This window comes from Pimephales promelas, chromosome 2 (genome assembly GCF_988280905.1).
Source record: "Pimephales promelas chromosome 2, fPimPro1.hap1.1, whole genome shotgun sequence".
NCBI lineage: Eukaryota > Metazoa > Chordata > Actinopteri > Cypriniformes > Leuciscidae > Pimephales > Pimephales promelas.
In genome coordinates, this window is record NC_142770.1 from 31,983,753 (window position 1) to 31,996,719 (window position 12,967).

General features: G+C 35.6%; 2 protein-coding genes across 2 annotated transcripts; both read left to right on the top strand.

The window, feature by feature from the left end:
* The first annotated feature begins 4,631 nt into the window (after positions 1 to 4,631).
* unm_sa33528 (un-named sa33528) lies at positions 4,632 to 7,613 on the top strand. Its single transcript, XM_039671415.2, is given in 3 exon segments — positions 4,632 to 4,858; positions 5,705 to 6,290; positions 6,292 to 7,613. Coding segments are annotated over 3 exon segments (1,278 nt in total). The 5' UTR covers positions 4,632 to 4,730; the 3' UTR covers positions 6,856 to 7,613.
* A 146-nt stretch (positions 7,614 to 7,759) lies between these two features.
* Positions 7,760 to 9,715, top strand: LOC148997199 (vitelline membrane outer layer protein 1 homolog). Its single transcript, XM_089122059.1, has 4 exons — positions 7,760 to 8,303; positions 8,811 to 8,932; positions 9,024 to 9,137; positions 9,329 to 9,715. The coding sequence occupies exons 1-4, from the start codon at positions 8,142 to 8,144 to the stop codon at positions 9,519 to 9,521; spliced, it is 591 nt and encodes a 196-aa protein (XP_088978185.1). The 5' UTR covers positions 7,760 to 8,141; the 3' UTR covers positions 9,522 to 9,715.
* Positions 9,716 to 12,967: the final 3,252 nt, after the last annotated feature.

Here is a 12,967-nt window from a genome sequence, read left to right on the forward strand (position 1 = left end):
GGTGTTTCCTGCGTTTTAATTAAGTTTTCAAATTGTTTTAAAATTTGTCACTTTGTAGGACAACCCGGAAGCTAGCGGCGCATGGGTTCCCTCGGCAGAAAAGCAATGCATTTTCCCCATAGACTTTTGGAAAATCGCAAAAAATAAGATCTGTGTTTAACAAAGGGTTGTGACCCTTACACGTTTTGTCTAGCAAGATAATCTTTACAAGTTAATCCAAAATGTATACATTTTGAAGCCTATATAAAGATTTTAAAAAACACAAACAGACACAATAAAGTTTAAAAAACACAAGCAGGTTATAACTGTGTGTTCTATGTCATAGATCAAAACGTGAAAATATTTAGAGGCTTTGTTCACCACAGACCTTATTTCAGGCGATTTAGCAAAAACCCATTCAAAAATCCCATATAGGCTTTAGAGCGAGGGAACCGTAATGCTAAAATGCTAACTCACTTCCGCGTTTTGGCCTACAGAGTGACGTCGTAACTTCGGCACTAATCATGCTCCGATAATACTGTTTCCGATACAGCTATATTCTTAAAAGATATATCACAGGTTAAAAAAGTTATTGAATGTCTCAATATATTCTCTAAAGCTTCAGGTTTATCTTTAAATGTTAAAAAATGTACTCTTTTTCCACTTAAAGACAATGATATTCCTTTAACTGAATTTGAAGGTATACCGGTTAGGGAGGAGGTTACGTACCTTGGTATCAAGATCTGTAAAAATCAATCAATCAGAGTGCAATCTAATTTCCAACCTCTTATGGTGAAAATTAAAAAGAGATTTGATATGTGGCTCATGCGGGATTTATCACTCAAAGGTAGAGTTCTTCTGTCCAAAACTGAGGGGCTGTCTCGTTTGGTCTATCCTGCAAAGTGTTGGATATACCAAAATCCTATATTAAAAAAATTGATTCAAACTTATTCAACTTTATATGGAAAAATAAGTCACACTATTTAAATAAAAATATTTTATGTAATTCTTATACTCAAGGAGGTTTAAATGTGCTTGATTTTGATACTTCTAATACAATTTTCAAGTTGAACTGGATTAAAAATTATATTAAGCATACTGATAAACTATGGTATATAATTCCAAATCTTATTTTTGAGAAAGTTGGGGGTATAGAGTTTCTTTTAAAATGTGACTTTGAGGTTAACAAGCTCCCCATTAAGCTCTCCAATTTTCATAGACAGGCTCTTTTATGTTGGCTTCTTATTTACAAGCATAATTTTTCCCCCCACAAACAGTTAATATGGAACAATAAAATGGTTAAATATAAGAATAAATCAATCTTCTACGACAATTGGGTTAAAAATGATATTCTAATGATTTCACAATTGATAAATAACAAGGGTTTCTTACTTACGTATGCTGAATTTTTAAACCTATTTGGGATCCCAATATCTCCACGAGAATATAGTATTGTTTTTGACGCAATTCCAGTAGGTTTTTTGAGTCTTTTGAGAGGCAGTAATGAACCTCATAAGCAGTCAATGTTTAAAAAACAGGTTTTGTTAAACGGTGTAGATATAAAAGATATTAAATGTAATAATAAATTCTTTAGATCCTTGATTCACTGCCCTGCTACACCTCGAAATAAATTCTTTTGGAATGAACATTTTGAAAATATTAATTGGAGATTGATTTGGACCTATTCTAATAAATACTGTATTAATAACAAAGTATGCGAAATATATTTTAAAATTATACATAAAATTTACCCAACAAATGAGTTCCTAAAAAGATATAAAAATGACCTTTCTGAACTCTGTACATTTTGTAAAAAGGATACTGAAACTGTTTTACATCTTTTCTTTGAATGTATGTTTGTGAGGTTTTTTTGGATTGATGTGGAATATTTATTTAATATGTTAAGTGGAGTAAAAATTTGCATTGGTAAAAGAGATGTTTTTTTTTTATTATGGTAAAAAAGATATAAACAAGAGTCTAATTTTTATGTTAAATTTGATTTTATTTCTTGGTAAATTTTACATACATAAATGTAAATGGTCTGGAAGGACACCTAACATTTGCCACTTTAAAGCTGACTTGAAAATATACTTTGAAACACTGAAAGGTCTCTCAAATCGCAAAGCAACCAGAACGATGGACATCTTCAAAGAATTGAACTCCTCTTTAATGTAATTATATATGTATACTGTATACCTACCTCATTTTTATTGTGTTATGTTTCTTCTTTTATTTTTGTATGTAATTCTAATGTTCTTTAATTTCATTGATAAGAATGTTAACTTTAATGTTTTATATTGTATGATGCGTTGGAATAATTTGGAAAATATATGTGATTTGTTGTTTCTAATGTATTAAAATATAATTTTGGAAAAAAAAAAAAAAAAAAAGAAAAAAAAAGATAATACTGTTTCCGGGTCGCGATATTTTTTTTCCCCAGGATGGTAGGGGAAGACTCATCAATATTCATTAGGGAGCTCATCCCTGATTGGTCTGATGACCTACCTCTAACCCCGCCCCTAAACCTAACCGTCACTGAGGACTGACGACCTACCCCTAACCCCACCTAACCTTGGGGATTTTTTTTGTAATGTTGTTAGAACATTGTACTGCAAAGGCAATAGCTCTATCAAATTAAAAAGTGGGACATCACCGAGATTTGAGCTGCAGAGAGGCATCCGACAGGGCTGCCCTGCCTCCCCTTATCTATTCATTTTGTGTACTCAACTTCTTTCCACCCATATTAAAAATAGTGCTTTAAAAGGAATTTCAATTGCAGATAGAGAAGTTATTCTCGCCCAACTTGCAGATGATACTACATTATTTTTAAAAAATGCCAGCCAAGTACCAATCGCTATCAAAACAATAGAGTTATTTTCAGCAGCTTCTGGACTTTGCTTAAATCTGAAGAAGTGTGAACTTTTTTCCCTTAAAGAAAGCGATACCTCCCAGATTTGTAGCATACCGATCAAAGATAAGATCACTTATCTAGGTATTACTATAATGAAAAATGAGGAGGATAGATGCTCTGTAAACTTTAATTCAATTAGTGATAAGACAAAGAAAAAGTTAAATCAGTGGCTGCAGAGGGATTTATCCTTGAAAGGACGAGTTTTGTTGACAAAGGCAGAAGGTTTATCCCGTCTTACGTATGCAGCTATCCCCTTATTTGTCAACAAAAAGCTTTGTAATTCAATTGATAAGTGTCTTTTCAATTTTATTTGGAAAAACAAGACTCATTATGTGAAAAAATCTGTTATTATGAATACTTTTGAACGTGGTGGTCTAAACTTTCTTGATTTTACAACCCTCAATTATACTTTTAAAATAAATTGGATAAAGCATTTTCTAAAAAATCCTACATCTACCTGGAATTTTATTCCTAATTATATTTTTTCTAAGGTTGGTGGTCTAGAATTTTTACTTTTATGTGATTATAAAATAGAAAAAATTCCCCTAATTTTATCGAAATTCCATAAACAAATGCTCTTAGCATGGTCATTAATCTACAAACATAATTTCTCCCCACATAGGTGCTTCATCTGGAATAATCAGCTTATTAAATTCAAAAATAAATCCTTATTTTATAAAACTTGGTTTAATAATAACATTTTTCTAGTATCCCAACTATTAAATGATAATGGTTTATTGCTAAATTATTCTGAATTCCTTCGCATTTTTGGCATTCACCCCAAGAGAGTTCGCAATTGTTATGGATGCCATCCCTTCTGGTATCTTAACTCTCTTAAAAAGGTCTGGAAAACCTGTTTGCCTACCAGCTTTGGACCCAAAGTTAACCTCAGTTGGTAATATTTGTTTCGCAATCACAACGAGGAATAATAATAGGAATATTCGCTCTTTATATTCCAGAGAGATGTCACATGCATCCCTAACGTTGTTCCCTATTGGTCTAACTTTGCTGATATCCTGAATTGGGGGATTATTTGGACCCTTCCAAATACCTCCTTACGAATAAAGTAAGAGAAATCACTTTCAAAATGATACATAGGTATTATCCTGCTAAGCAATATCTTCTAAGGTTTAAGCTTGACATTTGTGTTGACTGCTCTTTATGTGGTCTAGTTCCTGAAACAATGGTACACCTGTTCTGGCAATGTCCCTACACCATCAGTTTCTGGAAAGATCTGTCTCGATATATTTCTATTAAACTCATTGCTGATTTTTCTTTGTTATGGAGGGATGTGCTGTTTGGTCTCCATGCTGACAAAGGTAAAAAACAAAAAGAAATATACTTAATTAATCTATTGATAATTTTAGGGAAATATCATATTCACAAAGCCAAATTTAGTAATTCAAAACCTTCCTTTATTGTTTTTGGTAGGGAGACGGAACAGTATATCAAATCCATTTATGATTCACAAAATAAGAAGGCTGCTAAAACCATTCAGTTATGCTCTATCTTTAATGTATTTATTTGAAGCTTCCCCTGGCTCTGTTTTTGTTTAATATTGTGTTTTCTGTATTAATGACTTTATTTGTGTCTTACTGTTTGTATTGTTAAGATTTAAAAAAAAAAAAAAAAAAAAAAAAAAAAAAAAAAAAACCCACCTAACCGTCACCAGAGCCCGTCAGAGCCATGTGGGTTAAGACCAATCAAGAATGAGTTCCCCAATGAATATTAATGAGTCCCCTACCATCCTGGGAAAAAATTTCGCTTCCGGGTCCAAATGTCGGGTCCTCTCCATCTATTTACCGCTTTCGCCCGATACGAGTTTTAACCTGGTTTTAACATGCCGCAGTGCTGTGTCCCGTGTTGTTTAAATAGATCGGAGTTAAAAAAAACAAGTGACATTCATCTGTCATTCTTCCGCTTTCCCTGTGACGAGAAAGAAAAGAGAAAATGGCTGCAGTTGATCAGGTAAGTTACAATTCTTTCCTTTATCCCTAACACCCACTGGCGCTGAAGCGAAATCAGACCTTTAAGAAAAAAAGGGCTTATGTAGTCTAACGTTATGGGTTTTATATGTTGTTTGTTGCTATAAACCCAAATCTTGCATTGTTTTTCAGTTATCAGCCCTTGTTCTGCCGCCTAGTTAAGATGAAACGAAGTTAGCTAGCTAAGGCTAACGTTAGCTTTGCCTACAGTCTATGTTTTAGTATATAAGTTAGTGCTGTGTGAACGAAAATGCCGAATAATGTACCACGAAGCACGTTATAAAATGATAACAAAAACAAGAACAGAACTAGTCTATAGACAAATCGAAGCATGAAGATGTGTACATAGCAAGAAAGAAAAAAAACATTAGAGGCAGTTTTAGTATGATAATCTGCTAACATTTGTCTGAGATATAAGATGTTTATTAATGTACTACAACCTGAAACTAACAAACAAACTCCTTTTAGTGAATTACAGCGTTATATTATTGTATATGTAAATTATTATAATAATATTAGGTATTACAGAAATTTCACATGTAGTGAGTTAGTCAGGTCACTAGGAAAATACTACAACCTTTGGAACATGAAAAAGCACTTACAGTAAATGTTTCATAAACCTATTTGATTGTTGTATGTAAAGCAAGCGAGCTAAGAGATATTGTCAGATTTTCACCTGAAATAAGTCTTTCTGGTCAATAGGAACATGGTACAACCTTTAAATAATAATAATAATAATAATAAATCCCTTTGGTGTATGAATGTAAATATTATAATTATAAAAGTAATATTTAAATGCTAAAATTATAAATGCATTTATTTTTTACAGACGTAAAAACTTCATCCCAAACTGCAACTCTAGGGTGTGCAGTTGGCATTTCCCCAATGGAAAAGCTGCTGGGCCATCAAGATTTGCCTGGAATGAGGGGAAGACTTTCCAATTCCCAGAGAACCTCAGCCATCTCCCAAAACGCAAGAAACAAATGGTCCCTTGCAACGGTGAGGATGAGGGACCGGATGCTGACACGGTGACAACTGTAGAGACCCCGTGTACTTCAAAAAGTCTTGTGGCCCTTGAGGTTGAGAATGAGATGCTCAGGGCAGAGAATGAACAATTGAAAAAACACATTTTTTCCTTCAGTCAAATTTCTAATAGTCCTGAGAGAGTTCAATATTTCACTGGATTGCCTGATGTTGCCACGGTCCTGTTTTTGGAATCGCTTCTTTCTAAATTTGAACTACAATATCATTCTGATTGGACTGTCCAAATTATGCCCTTAGTTGATCAATTGCTCCTGACCTTAATGAAGCTTAGGCTAAATTGCGGCCACATAGACCTTGCAACAAGGTTTAATTGTAGCACAGCCACAGTAACCGACATCTTCACCACCATCATTAGTGCCCTGTATGAGATATTTGCATGTCGGTTTGCTTGAGAACAACATCCCCTCCACAACCAAGAATCAAACATCGCTGCCAGACTGCTTCCAGCCCTTCCCTAACTGTCGGATCGTGCTCGACTGCACAGAGGTTGCCGTCTCGAACACGGAGTACAAGAGCCAGTACAAGGCTTTAATCGGTGTTGCGCCTAATGGATGTATCACCTTTGCCAGTGACCTGTACGGTGGGAGTGCCTCAGACAAGGCAATAACAGCTGACTGTGGACTTCTCCAACACTTACATCCTGGCGATATGGTTATGGCAGACAAGGGCTTCACAATTCAGGACATTTTGCCAGAAGGAGTTTCCCTGAACATCCCGTTTTTGCTCGTCAATGGACGGTTCACTCAGGAGGAAGTGAGCAATAACAGATTGATTTCAAAAGCTAGGATGCATGTGGAGCGATCTATTCAGAGACTGAAATTGTTTCACATTTTGGACCAAATTCCATACCAGTTCAAACACAATATAAACAAGATACTGAAAGTGTGTGTGTGTCTTACAAATTTACAAACGCCCATTCTTCGTGAAATTGGATAGGTTATCTGTATGCGCTATGCAAACCTGTTAAAAGAAACCAACCATGAGAAAGGTCAATTTTGCTCAATAATACAGTTTCATGTAAAAACATTCTGCAGCGCACTTTCTAAATTTACAGCTTTTAGCAGACACTTATATCCATATCAGCTTTTATCGAAAGCAACTAACATTCTCTTAGAACAGGGGTGTGTTTATTTTTATTTTTAGATTTAAAGTTAGGCAAAAGTTGTGAAGTCAGTGTGGTAACCACACACATACCACTTACATACACATAGTGTATACAAAATACATTTGAAATGAAAGCAATGGTTTAGGCTACATATGTGTAGTTAACCAAATTTTTCATGAGCCTAAATGATGTGATGTTACTTATTGACTATATTACACAGTATGAAACCCCTGGTTCAAATTTCAAGAAATTTTTAAACTTTGTACAAAATTGTGTTGGATCTCAAAACCCTAACCAAATAGCCGTTGATTTAATGTAGTGTAGTTGTGATGTTTCTGCTAATTTTAAGGGAACATGAAAGTACCAAAGTAAAAAATCTTACCTGAGGCAGTTCAGGTGAGACCAAAGAGTATTTTCCAGCCTTCCAAAGAAGAGAAATTCATATTTTTAATAAGAATCTCTAAAAAGTGAGACATTGTGACACTATGCATTTGTCAGGACCAAAATAACATTCTGCACAGTGAGGAGCATAGCTTCACATATTAGAAAAACAGCTACAATAATAATAAATAAAAACATTTTTATATTCGTTTGTTGTCAAGGTTGTTTTAGATCAACTCCTACAAGTGACCACTAGGTGTCACCGCTGAGCCTCGACACAATATGGCACATTTGCTTCAACTGTTTCATCGCGTCACGAAGCCTCAATCTACCTTCTAGATTTTAGGGGTTACTTACAGCGTGATTATCATATATAAATATATGACTGAATAGAGATATGAGATAACTGAATGTGCTCCACTTAATTAGGTTTGATTATCTGAATGTGCTCCACGTGTGTTTAATTAGGGTTAATTATCTGAACGTGCTCCTCCCGAACTTTGTTAATAAAACATAATTTCTTAATATGCCACATATGGTAGGGGTTGTTGTTTGATTATTGTGATTGGATGGAAAGGACATCATGGTTAATGATTCTGCTTAATCTTGTGTATAAATATGAGGCTTCCTCCTTAATAAACTTGAGAATGCTGTGAAACCTGTTTTATTGGTCTCTACAGATAGTGAACTTTAATTGAATTTAATATAAGTCAGTGTTTAGGCCAGTGCTGTAGCAATGCATCACTTCTTGTCCATGCTGTTTTCACTGCTAGCCATTATTGGGCCTGTGAGCGGTGAGTCTGAGCTGAAGGTGCCGAATGGAGGGGTCTGGGGATCGTGGGCGACCGGTTATACCAAGTGTCCAAGTGGAAAGTACGCCGCAGGGTTTAATATGAAGGTAAGTTGAGCATTGACTCTAGTTTTGCTAATATGGAGGGGATGAGTGCATAAAAGGATTAAAACTGTGCAGTTGCTGTTTGTCATTTAATTAAGATCTTTAAAGTGTCTGAGTAATACTAAAGAGCATAATGATTAATGTTAGATGTACAGGGCTAATAGTGGGCCTAGTATTAGTTGTAGACTAAGAATAATAACTTTGTAAAGCGACCCTGAGTATAAAAACATGTCATATGAACCTCATTATTATTTTAAACGTCAATCCACTGCTCCAGGGTTTTTTTATTTTCACATTCAGTGTTCGATTACTTTAATTAGCATAAAGACTAGCAAGAGTGGTATAAACTGCGTTTCTTAATTAAGTAAAAACTGTAGTGTCAAAGTCTTGCGATACAAGCTGTAATTTGTGGCCCTTCACGTTTGATGTGTTTTAAATGAGGGCCCTGTGGCGTCTGAGCTCGACGACCCCTGGGTTAGCGTTTACTGATTGTCTCACTGTTGTTTTTAGATTGAACGAATGCAGCTTGCCGGTGATGATACAGGCCTCAACTCCATTCAGCTTTGTTGTGTTGATCGGTCCAAAGGTTTCACAGGATCGTGTGACACCCCAATTGAGTCCAAAGCAGGAAGGTAAAGGATAATTCTTGCATTTAAGCTAAGCAAATTGAGGATTTTCTTGAATAATAATAGATTTGATCAGGCAACCTTGTGTTTTCTTCAGCTGGGGTGATTGGGGACTACCACAATGGTGTCATACTGGATACTTGAACGCTTTCCAGCTGAAAGTCGAATCTCCCCAAGGACATGATGACGATACGGCCGCAAACAACATCAAGTGAGTGTGTGGTGCTGTAAGTTATAACGTGTAAACCTCTTATACCATCTTTTTTATTTGACTTTTTTTGCAATTTAAGGTCTCCGGTTCACCCCCTAGTAGTTTAAGATCAGATTGGCAGTCGTGCTGCTGCAGGTGATCATGTGATGGCACAATAACGGTTCTCAATATTGTCCATCTGAATTTTCCAGTTTTAGGTGCAGTGGAGGTGATGAGCTGTGGAGTACCTTTCCGAGCCGCGTGGGCGACTGGGGCAACTGGGGCGACTGGAGCCCGACGTGTCCAGGAAAAGGAATCTGTGGCCTCAAGACACGGGTGGAAGACCCACAGGGAAGTGGAGACGACACCGCTCTCAATGACGTGATCATGCTCTGCTGTGATTGAGGTGACCTCAACCCAAAACTCACACAGATCAACTAAATCAGCTGTAAGAGAGACAAGAACCGCAAGATCAAATGTGTTGTAATTATTCATCATATTATGGTAAACTACCAAACCATGTCATACAACAGTTTTCTGATGTAAATCTGTAAAGTCAGATGGTCATTATCACAATAATAAAGCCTAACTGGATGTGACATTTGTTCTCTGCTTATTATTGTGTATATACCTGTGTGTAGTTGTAGGTTACACTCTTTAAAAAAAGGTTCTTCAGTGGTTCTCTGGGGTGGTTAACGTGCTCTATGGCACCTCTTGTGGTTCTACATAGCACCATATGACAAACGCTTTATTTTTTTTTTAATAAAACTAATTTAGCTCATCGACACAACATACGAGTCCATTTCATATTTGTAAAGATAGTTTGTAACAAGATTTTGAGCCGTAAAAAAATATATGAAAAAAAATATATATAATATATAGTGCACATAGAATGCCTATTCTTAAAGTATTGTGCTGTTTTATGGAGGCAAAAAGCCATATAATGGTTTTGATTTTAGTCCATTGGCAAAATATAACTCTAGAGACCATGTTAGTTAGTTTATACTTTTTACATCTCATATGTTCGGCAAAAAAAGCCAGGCTTGAACCCGAGCGCATCAATTGCTCTTTCAAGAACTACACACTCTACGATCTACGCCACTGTAACTGGTCAGGACAGGCGTGTTTTTGACTAAAAGACCACCATATATATATACAGATTAATATAAAGAACAGCAGAAAAATTAATGTTTTTAAATAAAAATCTATAAGAAAGTGAGACATTGTGGCTTGATTTGTTTTATTAATAATCATTTTTCATGACCAAAATAACATTATGCAATGTGAAGAGACTACAGGTTACAAGAAGATTAAGATATTAAAGATATTAAAAAAATACAATAATACAAAACAACACATTTTTAAATGGCTCGTTGTAAAGGTTGTTTCAGATGACCACTAGGTGTCGCCATGGAGACGGGTGTCGGATTGATTCGAAGCCTCGAAACAATAGCACATTTGCTTCAACTGTTTCATTGCTCCACGAAGCCTCGATCTGCCCATCACTACATTAGGGTGGTATGTGTCACAATGGATGGTGATGCCTCCAATGTCAGCATGCGCAACCAACTGGGGCGTGAGCTGAAGGGAGACTCACGAGAGCCGCTCTGGTCACATGCTCTAGTCACAGTATCCGTCTAGTATCACCACCTTTAGTAAAGTACAATTGTGACTTTCTGTCTTATGTCTTCTTCTGGTCTGCTATATTCCTCTCATTACCTGTTTTTCTTGATTATTTTTTGTCTCCACCAATAGAATCGTGCTGAAACAGAGGTGCACGCTGAGCTTGGCAGTTGCCCACTGAAAATGTACATGTGCCATCATCCCAACACGATTGGTATTATGATAGGACAGCCCGTGGTCAGAGGTGTGCCAAACCTGTCTAAATCATGCTGCCTCCTGTTTGGACTGACCTATGCTCTCGACCTCCATTGTGATACAATGTGATGTTATCTTTACATTCATCTTTATCCACATTAATGCTCACACATTACATTACATTAATAAGCTCACATTTAACTTTATCCAAACATTACAGATTGGGCAGTTTGGATGTACTGTTCAGAACAGGTTGAAAATACACTTATACAGTGTTTGTTTTATATTATACTGTACATGTGTGGCCACATTTATTTGCTGTGTAGTCACTCTTAAAAGTGACACTAGTTAACACTGAATAAATGTTTTGTCTTCAATCTATTTTCTCATTGTTTTCTTCCATTGCATTTGTAATAGGTTAATCACTGTAGTGCTTAGAATATAGACGTTTAGATTTATTTTCTATCCGGGACTCAATTAAAATGTTAATTCACATATGATTAGGTTAATTTTACTAAGAAAATCAGTTCATAAAACCTAATTAAAATGTGTGCAGGTTACTTGTAGCCATAAATACATTACTTCTATCAAGAAAAGTAGGTTTATCTGAGTAATATTATTAGTTAACTCAACTTGATTTTATTGCGTTCACATAAAGTAATGTTAAAATGTTCAATATACTTAAAAAAGGCTGCAAGTTGACTCAACCTAAAACATTCAATGCAGCCACTTGCCTCACTTTTTATAAGTTAGATCAAGGTATTAGGAACAAATAATCAAATTACAAGCAATAGCACAAATAAATAAAACAGAACAAACATATAAATGAAATAAACTGCTTTCAGTTTTAAAAAAAAATGAGCCTTAAATTAAGTACATTAAATGCAACTTGGTGATGATTTGAAGTTAAAGAGGAGGTTACTTATGATTTAACTTTTCAAATTTAAATTTTTCAAGTGACTAACATTAATGCAGGTGGGAATTAAATAAGAGTTATGTTGTGTTTTAGTGCACCTGTTTGGAAAGCGTTGTTGAATTTTCTGAACTGTTTTCAGTTGTGAGAAAATGTGAATGAGAACTTTAGTTTGGGGGAAGTTTATATGCAAGGAAAGGGGGATGTTGTGTATTGAGAGCAAGTTAAACCTGGTGCCTGTGTGCTTCGATCCAAATAACATGTTTACAATCAAGAGACATCAAATAACCCTTATAAACACTAAAAACAAAGACTAAAGCGTGTTCGTTTTGCATCATGGTTAACCAGCATCCTCAAGCAAAGAGATAATCTGACAACTCCTTCAAAAGTTGGATTTTAATTGCATTGTCCTCTCTCTCTCTCTCTCGCTCTCTCTCTCTCTCTCAATAAATTTATTACATAAACCCAAGTCATGTAATGAGTCATGATGACATATATCTCAGGTTGAGATCTGCCTCGGGTATGCAAACACTGGCCTTCACACCTTCACACTGGCAGTTGAAATCAGCTCCGTGGAGGCATACACTGTGCGATGTCTGTGCGATTTCAGCAAGGTACCTACTCACACTCAACGAGTAAATCACATGCGATGCAAAGCCAAAGTTCAGGATTTAGGGGAGAGCGGGGCACAACCTAACGCTTTTTGGTTTTGGCTCAATTAAAAAATAATTAGGTTAGATTAATACTTTTTTTTACACAAGCAACATACACATCTCTGCTACAAATGAACACTTAAAGTTTTTTTAGGACCTACCATTTTCGTACAGTTGGACTGAAAGTGACAGAAGTGCAAATGTTACAACTTACCCCATATGCGGGGTTAATTCTAACAGACAGAGCGGTTAGTTGTAACACTTGTGTGTAACACACATAAATCAGTACTATTTTATTTGAATAGTTTGATATTGTTTGTGCATCTGTATAGACAGATATCCATACATATCCCTCATCCAATCATCCTTCTATTGTGGATCAATATCATGGATAGAGACATAGAAAAGGGCTGCATAGTTTTGCAATAAATAATAATAAATAAAATTATAAATATTGTAATTTCAAT